General features: G+C 35.9%; 1 protein-coding gene and 1 pseudogene across 2 annotated transcripts in view; one reads left to right on the plus strand and one right to left on the minus strand.

Annotated features, from left to right (window-relative positions):
* Window positions 1-17,333, plus strand: part of LOC149540794 (U5 small nuclear ribonucleoprotein helicase) — a 316,081-nt gene that overhangs the window by 12,983 nt on the left and 285,765 nt on the right. Inside the window, exons 3-4 of the mRNA XM_089801877.1 lie at window positions 367-428; window positions 1,885-2,053. Of these exons, the coding sequence (XP_089658003.1) occupies window positions 367-428; window positions 1,885-2,053 (231 nt within the window). The remainder of the gene's footprint in view (window positions 1-366; window positions 429-1,884; window positions 2,054-17,333) is intronic.
* Window positions 8,822-12,542, minus strand: LOC149540795 (double-stranded RNA-binding protein 3 pseudogene; annotated as a pseudogene). The gene has a single exon (XR_016356048.1). The product of XR_016356048.1 is annotated as a double-stranded RNA-binding protein 3 pseudogene (transcript).

The raw sequence follows: 17,333 nt of genomic DNA on the forward strand, positions 1-17,333 counted from the left end.
TAAACCAGCTTCTAATTGAAATGAAATTAAGATTGATACAGAAAATGACCAAGATTTCCCTATCTAGGATATGAGCAGACATTATTGATCTTCTGAATGCCGATTATAATGTTTGTTGAGGTTTGTGATTCTTGCAGTTGTGTTTCTTGTTAGTGTGCAAATTTGGTTTGTGTTCTTCCTGTTTATTCCACTACGGTTAACTTTAGCATTACTATTTGTAGACAGTTTTCCCATTGGTCTACTTCTTTTGACATAATGGCAAACATGTTGGTCAATTGGCCTAGTTTTACTAATTAACTTGTCTTTGTATAATTATAGGCTTGCTTTGATGGTAGTTGTTCTGAATGTGATTTTATAAATATGTAGGTCAGCGACATTGGTTGGCGGTTCTGTTCTTGCTCAAAAAATTGTTCATGACTGGGATAGAGGTAACACAACTTTTCTTGATGATGATTGATATGTATTTGGCCATTTGATTCATGATATTTGATGCAACAATAAATTTGATTTACCTTGACTCTAGTTTCTTATCTCTATGTATGTGCTTGGTGCTATATTATCTATTTTTTCTTAATTTAAAATTATTACTTATATGTATCCAAATCTTATAGTTTGTTGTTGAGTTATCTGGTTTCTTGTTTTGATCTTTGTGGTAAAACTTAAAAGGAGACTTTTAAACTCTCCATGATTGAAGTCATCTTGTTCTTCAGTAAGACATTCTGACAATCTTGTGGGCCTGCTTCAACATAAAAGCAGGTTCCCACTAGAAGAATGAGTAGGGGCCAGTGCATTTATTCCATTTTCTAGCATTGAAGTATATATTAGTACTGCAGACTGCTTCTGAGGGCAATAAAGGTATACATTGGGCATAGTAAAGTGCCACTTGTGAGCAATGCATTGGACATACTAAAGTGCCACTTGTGAGCATACTCTTTCGTCACTTTCTGTCAAATTGATTTCATAGAGTTACCATTATTCAATTTATCTAATCAATAAATATGCTCTTGTTTGAGCACACTTCATTGTTTTTTGTGTTATCAGGTGCTTAAACATGCACCTTTTTCTCTTCAATTACATTTTCTTTATTTTTCAGGATAATAATTCTTTTTGTTTCAATTTTCTTTCTCTGGAGTAGGGTACTTTGTGACAGCGAAATTGGAAGATATTTGAAATTTGTCATTGTTAAAAGGGTTTGAGACACACAAACATCCGTAAGCACACACACAAACACAAACAAATACATATGTATGTAGGTACACACAGACACATACACATACACACACTCATATCTTTGGGTGTGAGTGTGTGTCAAAGAGCACAGGGTTCATAGTCTGTTCACCCCATAGTAACAAGAATTGCGGCGATTCACGCGATTCAGTGATTCAATTCTTTGTGAATCGGTGAATCGAATCAGCAATAAAGGGTTTATGAAATAAGTTACTCACTAAATTTCAAGGGTTTTTTAAATTTGTCGATTCATGGCTGATTCGATTCCCATTCATGGCCGATTCATGATTCGATTCGGCCTTGCTGATTCCGATTCAATTCCGATTCTTGTTACTTTGGTTCACCCCCTTCTGAATATCATAACAATAAACCAAAGAAAGACATTTCTGGTTTGAGTGACCCATTGCCAGGTGTTGACTTGATCAACAGGACTGTGTTGTAGATCACATCTAAGGAGACTTTATTTCTTTGCTTACAGAGGATTACATATCTCTTCCATCTTGATCACCAAATCAGCTATCTTGTCTATCGCTTGAAAATTGATATTAGATCATGGCTTTTATCTACAAGGGACTCAAATATTTAATTTTCATTCTATTTATTCAATATTAATACTTTGGCAACATGCATTTGAGTCTACCTTGTTTTGTAATGCAGCACCAATTGAAGTTCGGAAGACATATGAGGAATTTCTCACTGTTATCTCAGAATTCCTTGACGGTGAATTATCAACAGACGAGCTGCATGAATCAGCTATAGTTATTTATGACCTTCTTCATGATTATGAGTCTGGTTCTAATAGTGAGGTGGCTCTGGCAAAAAAAAAGTGAGTATGACAATCCCATCATTTCATTCAGTATCATGACTTATTGTTGTATGTTGAGTTTTCCTGTTTGGATGTAACACACGACTTGCCTGTAAGCATTTTGCTGATATTTTTGCTTCATGGCTATGGTCTTCTTGATTCCACCATATCACGCTTAACTCATGCATAGGCTAGTGTTAGTTTGAAGGATGTCTTTTTGTCTAAATTGTCTGATCATAGGCTTCTTCAGTGGTGCTTGTTTTTAATGTTTATAATAGTATATGCAATTTCTTTGTTCAGCTTAAACCTATTTACTGCATTCAATTTTATTGTATAGCTTATTTGGGATATTTATATGTTCATGCATGATTTTTTTTTGTGAGAAATTGTAATGTGTAGACATCAACTTTGAATTTACTTGGCATTTCACAATGATGCATGATCAGATGATGCAGGCATATTAACTATAATACTATATTAATAATCCTTGCTTCTATCAAGGGAAATTGATTTTTTAATCCACTAAATCTTGTGAGGCAAATAGTATACTAATGATGGCATGCATCATGGTAAACCTGTATATGTTGAGATCTGCCCAGGGACAACAAATTGACATTGCAAATATTATGTGAATAATGCATTTAGACCAAATCAATGTATCCTCGACAATCTCTTGAGACCACTCTGGCCTCTAATATTATATATATCTCAGGGATTGTATTTGGCATCAACCCCCAATCTAAGTATCTTTATATTAGTGGTAATTGGTCTTTTGGCCTTGAGGTTTCCCTTTGGGCAGCTGAGAATACGCTGTCACCAGTTTATGAGTTTAAACTGATCACCATTTCCACAAGTTTATACCTAATTGCTATTATTATTGTTGTTTTCTGTTAGTAGCTTACCGTTTCATAATATTATATGGTCTTATTGCACTATGATTTACATGTTGATTCTGCGGTTCTCTGTTACTAGAACTTTCTATTGTTAACTATGTAACCTCTAGTCTCAGTGACCTACTTTTTGTTATCCAAGGAAATTATTATGCTGTCTTTATTTCTTTCTCATGTTTTTTTTTTCTCTGATTATGAAATACTGGAGATATATATGTGGGCGTAGGTGAGTGTGCGAGTCATACATTGCTGAATTGCTTCCCAAACAGCAGTAATGATGTGGGAATGTTCACACATGGTGATCTCAACAACTGAACTCTCTTACACAACAATAAACCAAGAAAAAATTCCACCTCATGGCTGTAGCACTACATTCGCTTGATGAAAATCAGTATCGATCTGTCTTCAGGAATTGGTTTGATAAGATGTTCATTAATTTTGTTGCATAAAACCTCCTTTTCTGACATTATATGTCTCAGTTACTGATGAGTTCGTATTCTCATTTCCTCTTCCTTAGAGATTTCCATTTCCATTCTCTGTATTGCAGAAGTTTTGGGTCCCCAAGAGCATCCTCCCCTTTTCTTCATGCTTCCTTGAGGGGAGAATCTGTTTTTGCTCAGTATCCTCTTTGAAATCAATCCGCTGTAGGGTGTTGTTTAAAATTTCTCGAGTAGTTAGCTATGTGGTCTTCCTTGAAACAAGTGTAATACAAGCAATGGGTGACATCAAGATGGGTTTCTGGGACAGGGAAATAAGGGTGAGGGGGGGGAAGGGGGTGCCGGAGGGGGGCTGCTTTGTATACTATACATATAATAATTGAAATGCTAGTTATGAAATGATATATAATAGTATAATGTAATGACCCTTACTATAAAGGCCACTGAAACCCTCAAACTGGACTTAGGAATTTTGTCAAACAGTTGGCATGTAACCGAATAAGGCTGCAATATTACTAATTGTTGTACAACGAAACCTCAATATATGATGCCAATAATGTATGAACAACAATTCCAGATTATAACACTACCAATCTAAGAGATAGATGACAATATGAAACTCAAATATGAAGTCCAATGCAATTCTGATTTTATGACAGCAAATAGAACTGATTACAATGAGAGACTGACACAACTATGCACTTCTAATACATCAAGCTCTTGACAATGCAATGTTATGACATGAACAATAACCCAGTTCAGATTTGGAATGCAAATGACGAAACTTTTACAACAGTTATTAATGACTGGAAATAACTATTTATGCAATGACAGTGCTGACTGTTCTAATCCATAACATGCAATATTTTGGCAATCAAAACTTCAGTTTGTGCACCCGGAATAGCTCCAATTTTGCCGGATATGAATGCTGAATTAATGCCACACGAAGACCTCACAATCTGCCCCAAACCGACTCACAAAATTGCTGCTGCTGCCCAACTGACAGGGCCGTACAGGTACGGCCTGGTACGGCTGCTAGATAAAAATACTGCAGCGTTTTTTGTCACTCCAAAGCAATAAATCTGGGCGCCTAGGGTTGCTGAATAACCCCCTAAAATATGAAATTCATCCGTCAAGCCAATTAGGAGTTATGAGCAAAAACGTGGGTCCAAACCCTGGACTGGCAGTCTGAAAATAATGCACAACTGTGTCTTCAAACCCTGTTAATCAATCCACAAATGCTAGGGCACAACTGAAACCCTTATTCCAACCAAAGTAAACCCTTATAACTGAATCTCAATGAAGTCCAAATGAGATGGCTGAATTACCAACTCCTCAAATGCAACAATTCAGGTGATATTTCACACCCTCAAAGTCACCAATCCAAGGGAATGATTCGTTCCCAAAGATCAAATAATAATTTGCAGACCCAAGAGACTACAAATTTGCTCCACAATGGAAGAAGTAGAAGAAATCTCAAATCCAAGCATGTCCAAATGAGAGGCCCAGCCCTCTATTTATTCACTTTTCTAAGAAGTTGCTAGAACTTCTAGAAACATCCTTTATAAAATCTCATTATAATGCACTTTTTATAATAAAGTAATTTTATAAAATAAAAAGTGCAACTCAACTTAAAATTATAACATGTAGGCCCCAATAACACATAATAATAAAATATAACCTCTTAACACTTCTTAAAGAGCAAGATATGACCATCTGATCCGCAGAATTGACTGTCTCTCCACACCATTTGCCTACGAGAGTCTGGAATAGGCAAATCCATGATCAATGCCATGTCGAACTAAAGAGGGGACATTACATATAAGAACTAATAATACCAAATACTTGAACATAGCAAAATTGCAACATAGTAACATACCTAACACATAATATAATATACTATACTTGCACATTTGAGTTTTCATTTTGAACATTGAATATCGAATTACCAATTACAATTAAAAATTCAAATTATCGTAAAATAGAAGTTTCTGATTTATATTATATCAAAAATATCAGAGTGATGATTATAATGAGTAGCGTGATATCAAAATAAGCACGAAATCGTGTCAAAATTAGTGAAGGGAGGCATCCAATCATTGCCAAGGGGAACTTCTCATCATTAGAACTACTGGACTCCTCAGGGTCAAGATCCACCAAATGAACACCAACCAGCCCCAAATGTGTAGCTGCTGCAATCTCATGTTCGTCAATCTATGATGGCTCCTATGGCTCTGCATCCCATTGTGCTGTTGGGCTCTCCTTGTATGTTTGTGTCTTACGGTCCATGATATGCAAGACACTATGTACAACCAATATCTTCTCTGCTTTTGTGGGGAACGTCTGTTCCTCTTAGTAGAGTGGATGAGACTCTAAGTAGACTAGTTCATCTTTGTAGTTGAAGAACTAAAAACCTAGGTTAGCAGTCAAATGACTATTGTGGTAATATCCGACCTTTGTAATCCATGATATTTCCACCAGAAAATTGGATGCTTATGTACCATTGTTTTTATATCCATCTTTGCCGCATCCAAATAACTTGTAAGTGACAAATTTCAGCCACTTAGTGTTAATCTCTTCAACAATTTTAGTATCATACATCTTATCAATGCACTTGAAGTGGTGCAAGTCTACCATGCCTAGCTATGTACTATTCAGGATTTAATGCATAAACAACCATGTGAAAAGGAGTGTTCATCTTGCTCCATCTATGCTGAATGATAGGTTGATATGCTCATTGTAGAATGTGATAGTGGGGTTCGCTTGCACAACTGCCATCATTTGGCCAAGCATAGAATCAATGCACTCATACACTTCTCCATGGTAAGGTGGATGTGCATCCCCATATCTGACAACTTGGAAAGATGGAGTGATGATAGAGACTCTGTATTTTGCAACATTTCAGAATGCATCAGTCTTCACTATCTCCTTCACCCTCCTCCCTTGCTCTATCCTGGCTCCATCCGATTGATTATATTCTTGCATCATAAACATGAGTTGTAGTGGCTCATGCAGCTCAAACATTATCTAAAAAAGAATGAAAGAGGATGCATGTGTGGCCTCAACTGGTTTCAAGAAATCCTTTGCGAAGCTTCTAAGGAGTGCATGTTAAGTGTGGTGGCTGCAGATATACATTGGCAGATCTCTCGTATTACTGACTACTTCTAATTCAGTCAATCTTCCCCATGTCCTTTAGGCATTGTTCATGGCATGCATACAACATGGAGTCCACCAAAAATGTCTATAGGCTGCCTTAATAAGCTTCTATTCGGCTCTATACATATGTGTTAGATCTGTCACTAACTAAATTTGTGGTCCAACCTCTGCAATAGCTTCTGTGAGGACCTGGAGTTGGAAGTCAACATCTTTGCAATGCCTTGAATAGTCAACTATTCTTAGAAAGTATGGGTCCTCTGTACATGTAACCATGACGTTGATGAGTGGACGATGGCTAATGTCTGTCAACCCCTCCAGAACAATCCTGCATTTTGAGTCTATCCAACATGCTTTCATTTGGTCCATCAAATTATTGATTTTGGTACACTATTTATCCAATATTGTGGTCTGCAATTTGAGTGCTCACTTGCTGGCACAAATGATGTTCCCCCCTTTGCCATCATCAACATCATCTCGTCATAATAAAGAGATTGAGCTACATGCAATGATATGCTGTTGGCAAAGAAGAACCTACTAATGGAATCTTCTCTCTGATCCTTAAATGCATATTGAACAAATTAGCTATGTGGTTACTTGAACTTCCTGCTTTGCATTTCCCCTTGCTACTGCCCTCCCTTTTTGTACTCTAAGTGGATGAAGGTCCTAAGGATGACCTTGACATCATTCTTTCTCTCTGATGCATGACACAAGTAGAAGTATGTGGTTGTCCTTGTAACTACTGAATTGCTTGAATATGTTGCCTAGCAGACAAAGTAGTAGGCATTGCAATTTCACTATCCTTGGGAACACCTCAAAGCTTGTTTATCTCAATTAGTACTTGACATTTTTAGCATCTTACAAAAATTTATATGCTCTCACATCATGTCTTGCCCAAAAGAGCAAATGTGCATTAACTCCAGTGATGCTCCTAGGCCATCCTGCACCACAAGTATTGCATTGCCATTTTCTTGAGCCACCATTTGTTGGCATTGGGGCTGTTGCCCTTGTTGCAAATTGTTTGAGAAGAGTTTTGCGATCAAAAGGATCCCTAGCAAGCTGTGTCACAATCTGAAAGGCGCAATCTATAGAAGGTGGTCCACTAGCAACAAAACTTTCCTCATGCTCAACCTCATAATCTGATTAGATAGACTTGCACTTTGTTAGAAGTTGTAATCTTTCCTTGGTGTATTTATAAACCAAGGTTAGAACTCCTTTCTTTATTGTTGTAATATATTAGGATATAAGCCAAGGTATCCTAATATATTTCTTTTTTGTCCTTTTTCCACTACATCTTATTTTGTCATCTAGTGGAATATGTGAGGACAAATATATATTGTAATTTCTAATTTTAGATTATTCTTCCTTAAGAGGAATCTCACACTTGGCCTCACACACTTATGAATGGTGGCATTCATAGACATGGGAGTTACATTCTAACTCCTCTCTCTCATCTCTATTTAAGAGATGACCCTCTTCTCTCATTTAACAATGAGGTTTCTTCCTCTTCTCAATTATTGTATGAGCATTGCTCTCTCTCTCTCTCTCTCTCTCTCTCTCTTCTTAGGCTTTTCATGCCTCATTCATAATGTCACAAGGGGTTTTCTTTGCTTTCCCCTTTCCAAATATCTTGTCTCATGGTGTTGGAGCTTGAAGCTTTCTCTCTCCTATTTTATGGTAATATCTTTTCATGCATTTACTCTCTTAGATTCTTTCCTGGTATTGCTTATTTACAGATTTCTTTTTCCATTTCTAACATGGTATCAGAGCAGTTTAATCTTTGTTTTGAGTGTTTGGATGAAGGTACGATTCGAAGGAGACTCTTGAAGATTTCACTAATTTCTTCTTTAATCTTCTTAAGATGGAAGAAATTGAATTTTTTTTTTTGGATTTGGCTGGTTTACCGCCAAACCCGATTAACTTTTGTGTGCTCTAATTTGTGCAGATTACTTCTTATTTTATATTAGTTTTTCATCTAACCCCCTTTGGCAGGCTTGCCGCCAAAAGGTTTTCCTATCTAGATATCTTTTTTTACTATGATCTAATCACTTCCCAACTGCATATTGGATTCTGATGTGTTTGACAATGGGTGCGGTATTTTTGAAGGTTTTATTTTTCTGCCTATGTTTTTTAACATATAGCTCTCTTTTTAATCTGATTTTGTCAAAAAGATTTAGAGTTTGGTCCGGTGAAGGACTATGGAAAGAAATCCAAGTTGGGTTTCACAGTATACCCGTCTCCTCAGGTGTCTACTTCTGTTGTGGAACCATACAACAGCGTGCTTTCAACTCATTCGCTGTTAGAGCATACTGATGTAGCTGTTCTGTTGGATAATGAAGCCATTTACGACATCTGCCGCCGTTCCCTTGACATTGTACGCCCTACTTACACTAACCTTAACAGGCTTGTTTCTCAGGTCATATCTTCCTTAACTGCGTCTCTGCGCTTTGATGGGGCACTTAATGTTGATGTGACGGAGTTCCAGACCAATCTGGTTCCCTACCCTCGCATTCATTTCATGCTTTCATCCTATGCCCCTATGATCTCTGCAGAGAAGGCCTACCATGAACAACTTTCTGTTGCCGAGATCACTAACAACGCTTTTGAGCCCTCTTCTATGATGGCGAAATGTGGCGAAATCAACCCTCTTTTCTGATAGTGGATCTCTTCTCTAATACCCCCATTGATTGTTTTCCGCAATTCTCTCCTCACTCATATTTTAGTCTGTCGGCACAGCTCTCGTTCATGGTAGATGACTGGAAGCTTATCCCAACAAGGTCCACGGTGCAAGTAAAGACTGGAAGATGACCAGGCCCAGACCGGACGGTAGTATACATTGGAAGGCTCAATCCAGCCCTGTGAGTTACTTCTTGCAGCAAATTCTTGTAAATCCCCGTCTCGTCCAAAACTCTGGCAGCGAGGGACCTTGCAGGACCTCTAGTAGCCAAAGCATTGAGTGCGACCTCCGCAGCAGAATGCTCGGCCTGCCGTAGAGTACTACAGTAGTTGGGGCTTTCAAACACTTCGCTATTGAAGTTCACGGTAGCCTTAAATCTGGGCGCATCGTCTGGTCCTTCCCCGATACAAGCATAAGAAGGCAGATTGAAGCAGCTTCTTTGTGCCAGCTCTTGAAGCTGATTCTTATACATAACTGGAAGTTCAGTGAGAGAGCTGCAAGTCTAGTTTTTTCCACCAAAAAAAAACTATGGAGTATACAAGTTTCCATGGCCTAGAGTGATTGCCGATTGCCCAATATATATAATTAACCGAGCAAAACCCCATCATCGTCTTCTCCCTCCACCTTCAGCAGGGTCAACCTCGCTCTTTGGCGCACAGACAGATAGCAAATCTTATGCTCGTTCATCTTTTTTAATCACCACAATGCATTGAAATTTCATCAGTAGGTTTTTAATTAAATGAGGGCTTTAATGAGGGGAATCGTATTCGTTCATAATTTTTTTAAAATTTTGGCTTTAATGAAACTTGCAGGCGTCCTTAATAACACAACATACTATCCTCCATTTTAAAACTAGTAATTAAATCTGGCTTTAACACCATGGTCGTGCACAGGTTATGTTCGCAGGAATATGAGTAATCTTAAGAATTTAATGGGGGATGCTAAATTTAGGCAGCCTGTCTTTTCATGCAAGATTTTTTTTTAGCTCTTGACAGAAGTATCATTTACTTTTATTAGTGCCTCTTGTCAACCTATTTTTGGCATGTAATCATTCATTGTCAGACAAGTGCAATATTTTATTTTTAAATCTCTCTTACTCCTTTACGTGATTTTAAGTAAAAAAGGAGAAGTTAAGTTTTTTTTGAGAAGTTTTCTTAGAATTAAAAATTAAAACTAATCAAAGTTTTATTTTTTATTTTTAACATAAAAAGTTAAGTTTTTTAAAAATATCCTCATTTATAATTCCTTTTTGAGGATCCTTGTCTTTGATGGTGGGCCCATCCTTTATACATTCACAAATGAATTGAGTACTCATGTTTACCCTTAATGGAGTTTTATACCTGATATCTATATTTAGTTGATCTTCCTTAAATCATTTTATTTAATTGGATTATGAGTAATCTTACACATTTGCCTTCATTTTGATATTTTGATGTGCCCATAGTTGCACTTTTATGCTTTTATAGCATCATTCTATGCCCATGTTGGCACTTTATGGTTTTATACCATTGATCTACATGATTTAAATAATATTTTGAGTTGCATAGGGAGCCAATTTTTTCAAGGTTAACTATGTAGGTCCCCTCAGTATAACTGATACATAGTTTCCTTATCTGGCCCATGGAGTATCCCTCCATCCTATATTGGTATGCACTCATTTTATATGGAGTTTCCCTCCATTTGATCCTATCTGTTCCATTTTGATAGGATAATATTTTTATGGAGTTTCCCTCCATGTTGTTCCATTTTTGTTCCTCAATGAAGAGGATGTTATTATTGGAGTTTCCCCTCCAAATTCAGATAATTTAATCCAATTTGAACGCAATATGTTGTTATATCCTCATAATCCATTCTTTTGATTATCCTAACAAAAATCATGATAATTCTACTTTGATCAGCATGTCTCTCCTTTTTACTTTAGTTTCATATATTAATGTGATAATGATCTGCATACATTATTGCTTAGATCATGAGTCATGCATGTTATGGAGGGACGCCCCCATTAACTTGCAGTGAGATGATTCATTAAGTGGACTGTCTATATCCACGTGATTGATGCAAGATTGATGCAAGTATCATTAGTTGGCCTTGTCTGTGGTCATTTGTGCATTAGTATAATATACTTTTCATGAGAGCATTGATCAAGCTTTTTACTCAATTTGTCCTTGTTGACAATTTTTGAGCATATAATTTATCTTGATATCAGGTTATCTCCATTGTTTTGTGGTAACATGTTTTACTCATTGTTTCTCTATGAGAGTTTTATTATCCTTATTCAAAAGGATTTCGAATTTTCATTTTTAACAATTTGCATATATGATGGCATTCTACTTGTGGATATTTGTCTTGTTGTTCTTTTTTTCAGGTGATCCATCAAGGAACCTTCTTGGTTTTCCACATATGAAGATGTGTCTATGCTTCCACATTCAAAGGACTCGTGCGCTTCTCTTGGATCTACAAATGTTCCATATGGCTTGAAGACAATCAAATTACTTCATATTGAAGATTAAGTTGCAGATTTTTGTAAATTATGGGTTTAATACCCTTTGATGTAATTACCCCAAGTAAAGATTAAAGGGGGGTGTTAGAAGTTGTAATCTTTCCTTGGTGTATTTATAAACCAAGGTTAGAACTCCTTTCTTTATTGTTGTAATATATTAGGATATAAGCCAAGGTATCCTAATATATTTTTTTTTTGTCCTTTTTCCACTACATCTTATTTTGTCATCTAGTGGAATATGTGAGGACAAATATATATTGTAATTTCTAATTTTAGATTATTCCTCCTTAAGAGGAATCTCACACTTGGCCTCACACACTTATGAATGGTGGCATTCATAGACATGGGAGTTACATTCTAACTCCTCTCTCTCATCTCTATTTAAGAGATGACCCTCTTCTCTCATTTAACAATGAGGTTTCTTCCTCTTCTCAATTATTGTATGAGCACTGCTCTCTCTCTCTCTCTCTCTCTCTCTCTCTCTCTCTCTTCTTAGGCTTTTCATGCCTCATTCATAATGTCACAAGGGGTTTTCTTTGCTGTCCCCTTTCCAAATATCTTGTCTCATGGTGTTGGAGCTTGAAGCTTTCTCTCTCCTATTTTATGGTAATATCTTTTCATGCATTTACTCTCTTAGATTCTTTCCTGGTATTGCTTATTTACAGATTTCTTTTTCCATTTCTAACACACTTTGATATTGAACTTTCATCTCACTTCCACTAATAACATGACTATGAGTATGAGAGCTCATTTTGACACTCCATTTCACAAAATGAAAAATTTTCAGCCTAATTAGTAATTTAAAAAATAAAATAAATAAATTATTAAGAAACTAGTCTCAGCCTAGTCACTAATTTAGAAACAACAAGAAACAACAAAAAGCTAATAAAAATGAAATCACAAGAAACAACAAAAAAGAAAACAATTCAAGGTTCAAGCAGAAGTTAGAAATTAGAAACAACATTCAACATTTTAAAAGAACTTGAAATTTGCTTTTAGAAATAAAACTCTGAAAATAAAAGGAAAAAAATTCTAAAAATCCTACCTTGTTCTTGATGAATCCTTCAAGGAAGGTGCCTCCTCTTCTCCTTGCGTCTATTTTATTTGCAACCACTTCTTCCACTTCAATCACTCTTTGCACTTTTTTCACTCTTTTCTAGCTGTTGTATGTATCAAACAAGTTGCATTCCAATTGTGAGGAAAAAATGGAATTTGGAGGGGCCTCTATAGGCTTGAAGTGGTGGAAATGAGACCCACTTTCTTTTAGGGTTCAAATCCTAAAATAACAATTAAAACTTTCTAACATTTTTTCACACCAACATTCGATGACAAGGGGTAGTTGATGGATGCTTGGGTGTCTCCCAGTTGTTTGGCAGTACAATGGTGGCCTGAGGGTAGTGGTGGGGGGATCCTTACCCTGGGGATGTCCCCAACCCAGGTGCATGGGATTTTGGGGGGATGTGTCATCGTGCTACAGTGCTTAAAACACATATTCCTTCATATCTTTATCAATTTCTAATTTTTGAAACCATATGCCTCTTTTCATAATGATTCCCAAATCATTTACGAGACTCTATCTTGTATCTAGATCAACTAGGATTTTTGGCTCTTCTCTTGATTTGCCATGAAGAAATTATCTTCAACACCTTTAAAGGATTTGTTGGCTATTTTTACCACCGTTAGTGTAGATATAGGAAGATTACTGGGGGGGGGGGGGTGTGAGGGGTGAATCTGTAATTGCCAACTTAAATTATAAATCATAAAATCAAACTTCTTTTATTGTTTAGCTATAACAATATTATTGGTCACTGAAACATTAAGCATCCATTCAACACAATAAAACAATCACACAAATTAAACACCAATATTTATCTTGTGGATACCTGATTAGGGTGAAAACCACAACTTGAGATCAATGCCCACAAATAATTGTACTCTTTTGGAATACACTCTATTTGGAGCTTGCCCAGTGAAGGGCTACAAAAACATTGTTAGGTGCTACCTTGTTAAGGGATTCCTTTGAGACCTGTTAAAGTCTTTACCTTGATAGGAGTAACCTGGTTAGAGGATTTACTACTCTAACAATACCACCTTGTTAAAGGATTTACAATAGACATGTTAAGGTGACCTGATTAGGGATTTTACTATCACAATTGTTAGAGAGTAACAACTAACAATGATCTGTAGTTGGCACTAACTCCACTAAATTAGATCCATTATAGTTCCTTAACACAATGACACATCATTACAATCCTCTGATCAAATCTATACCTTTTCTGTGATTGCAACAATTCCTCTGTACTGCCAATAGTCTCTGCTTCTCGCCACTAGCTTTCACTTCTTTGTTACGACACTAAGCTTCTTCTTTCTTCTTCTTTCTTTTTCCTTTATGTAACAACATCTTGATCATAAACCCTTAACCTAGATCCAATGATCAAAACTTCATCATCAAATTGTTATTGCAAATTCCATCATCTCCATAAGCCATTTTTGACCTCGTAGAAACTTCTTGAAGAATTCGCCTTTTCCTTTTACCTTGATTTTGTCGTCCCGCTTTCTCTTTTTGAAGTAACATTTGACCTCTGTTTTCTCTTTGCTTGCCTATAAATGTCCAGTTTTTCTGACAAGTTATCCTTTGTTCTGATAAGACTCTGTTAGAAGTTTACTGATAAGACGTAGTCTTTTCGATAAGCGTTCCCTGTTACAATCTGTCTTCTACAAAACTTTTTTCTTCACTTCTTTACTTGATCCTGATTAATATCCAATAGTATCCTCTTTGTCATACTCATGGCAAACAATCAAACCATTTAAGTATCTATAATCGCTTGTTCTAACTGTCACCTGATAAGATCCTTATCGACTTAACTGTGTGCCCTTCTCAACATCTCTACAATTCCTTTTCTAAAATTATGGTAACATAAGATCCTTATCGACTTAACTATGTGTCCTTCTCAACATATTTACAATTCCTATTCTAAATATATGGTAACAAGTCAAAACAATATGTCAAATAGTTTGACATCAATGACAAATAGTATAATTGATTATTGTTGAAGTTGATGAAAGGTCAACCCCATAGCTCCCAAGAATCACCTGCATACAAACACCTGTCACAGAAAAAGAGAAGCAAAAACTATAGAGGTTGGAATTCTTAGATCTACATAGGAGACATTCTTGATGAGCAAATAGAGAGATTGCTATTAATCAAAAGTGAATGAATCACAAAGAGAGATCAATCCTTATAAAAGGAGATCCAAACCCTAAAAGGTAAAACTTAGTTTGCATTATAATAATTAATTATTAGATGCCTGAAGTACTTTAACTTAAGTAAAATAGAGTTAATTCAAAAATATCTAATTACTCTTAACACCCTCACTTAAGATAAACTTAGGGAGTAGCTAAAAACCTAAAAACTACTACTGAAAGTAGATTTGAGTCCCAACAACAAAGCTTGATGAGGTACCCAAGCACAACCAATCTCTATAAAGAGGAGAAATAGAGAAAACCACATGAGAAAAACCTTACTCCAATAATGGAAAAAATGCTTAAGAACTAGTGAAGGATTGAAGAAGCCTCCAAGCTAGGGAATGTCCCAGAAGATAGGAACAAAAGATGATCATGCAGAACACCACCGAAGCATGTAGAAGCTGCAAATCTCTGTTAAAAGTAACTGCTGATCTGAAGAACCTCCATTGAAATAAAACCTAACTAGGTAGAGAAAACTATAATCTACATGAGTGCTCTCAGGAGATACTACTAGAATTAGGAGGCAAATAGGGCAAACAATTGAATTCGAAGATACAAATGGCATAAACACTAAAGTCTGAAGAGTTGATCAATCGAACATAGAAGGTTACATCCAAAGTAGGAATGAAAAGTGTCTATATGGTTGTCATGTCCCCTATTTTTCTTCAATAGAATTAAATAATAAATGATAGCAAAATAATAATAAAAATGAATAAATATATTATAATAATACTCATTAATTATATTATCAATATAATGATAATAGAAAAATATAATAGAATATATTATAATACAATAAAGATATAATATATTAAATGATATTATTATCATGGCATATAAATAAATTGTAAAATGAAGATAAAAATAGGCAGGTAGGGCAATGGTCAATTAATCGCTCTTTATCGGTTCTCACTTTAGAATTTACCAGTCACTCACTAAGTAGGACCAGCGCCAAAGCAAGCAAGACCAACACTTTACTAAGCAAGCATTATATCCCAACCCAGCAAGCACTTGACCCAGCATTGGGCTCGGGACCAATAGAAGGGAGGTTAGTGAACATGTGAATAGAGGTAAGTGAAAATATGCTAGAGTTAGTGCTACAATTGAACATGTTAGCTCCCTGCACCTGCACGCACCACCCTGAAAATATGTAATGATGCCTACCATTCTATAGGTGGGAGTGCCTAGGACCTTACCTAAGTGATGGAGATTCTCAATTAGCATTATTACTAAATAATAATATCACTACAATAAAATAAATGATAAAAACAATTATAAACAAGGTAGTGATATAATCATCAATATGATATAAAGATTCAGTATAAACAAGTTTATAAAAAAGAAAACTTAAATATAAATCTATTTCAACAATAATGGTGTCATTACCAATAGACACGTCTATTCGCATGTAGAAGCTATAAGAAGGAATCGTGGGATAGAGAACAAGAGAAAAGGAGGAGAACAGGTGAAGGACACAGAGACAAGGGACAGTTGCAGTATCCCAACCATCGACCAACATACGCATAGTAATCCACGACACCATACCATACAGGAAGGGGAGACCCTGCGGGATTCCAAGAATTGATGCCATCCTAGATCAAACAGATTGTCAGGTATTTCCTCAGAAGGAAGGTCGAAGCACAATCAAATTCAGGAGTGCATCAAATCAGTGAATTATCATTACGTCTGGAGGAATAGATAGGAACTTTTCAAAAATAGAATTCAGTTGAAACTTTTATCTCAGGACATAAATTAAAGTTAGTAAGTTACACTATCCAAGAAGTGCATATGTGATACAAACATATTGGGAGTAGAGGTTATGGTTAATGTGTTATATACAGATAACATTGACGTTACATGAACAAGCCAAAAATAAGAGGAGAATCAAAACATTCTAGCCCAATAAACACGATAATGATTTGCAACCATGGGGAATTCCTTCATGTATGGGAAGTTAAAAAATAAGAAAAGACATTCACATTAAAGAAAATGAATACTTCAACAGATTAGATGTCATGTATGTATATTTATACATATCGCAAGTATTAAATTTCTATGTAGACATCTGAAGTTACCACTTGGAGTGTTAGAGGATTCAAATGAACATGCTTGCAGATTAATATACATAGTATAAGTCACATCTGCATATGAGACATGCAGAGGCAGAATGGAAATATAAAACATATGTAAAAGAAGAAAACACAACCAAATATAAAGAGTGTTTCAAGTCTATTTATAGATACATAATTATATGAAGTTCATAGCCATAGGAGACAACTATACAGAATTTCAAAGCAAACAGATTTCCACATCGGTACCCTCGATCTTGCTGCGATCGGTACTTTTCTTTATAGTTATTTTTGTGTGTATTCCTTCCCGTTTATTATTTTTTAGTTTT

The sequence above is a fragment of the Cupressus sempervirens genome, chromosome 9 (genome assembly GCF_028749045.1).
Source record: "Cupressus sempervirens isolate cs-2001-9-10 chromosome 9, ASM2874904v1, whole genome shotgun sequence".
NCBI lineage: Eukaryota > Viridiplantae > Streptophyta > Pinopsida > Cupressales > Cupressaceae > Cupressus > Cupressus sempervirens.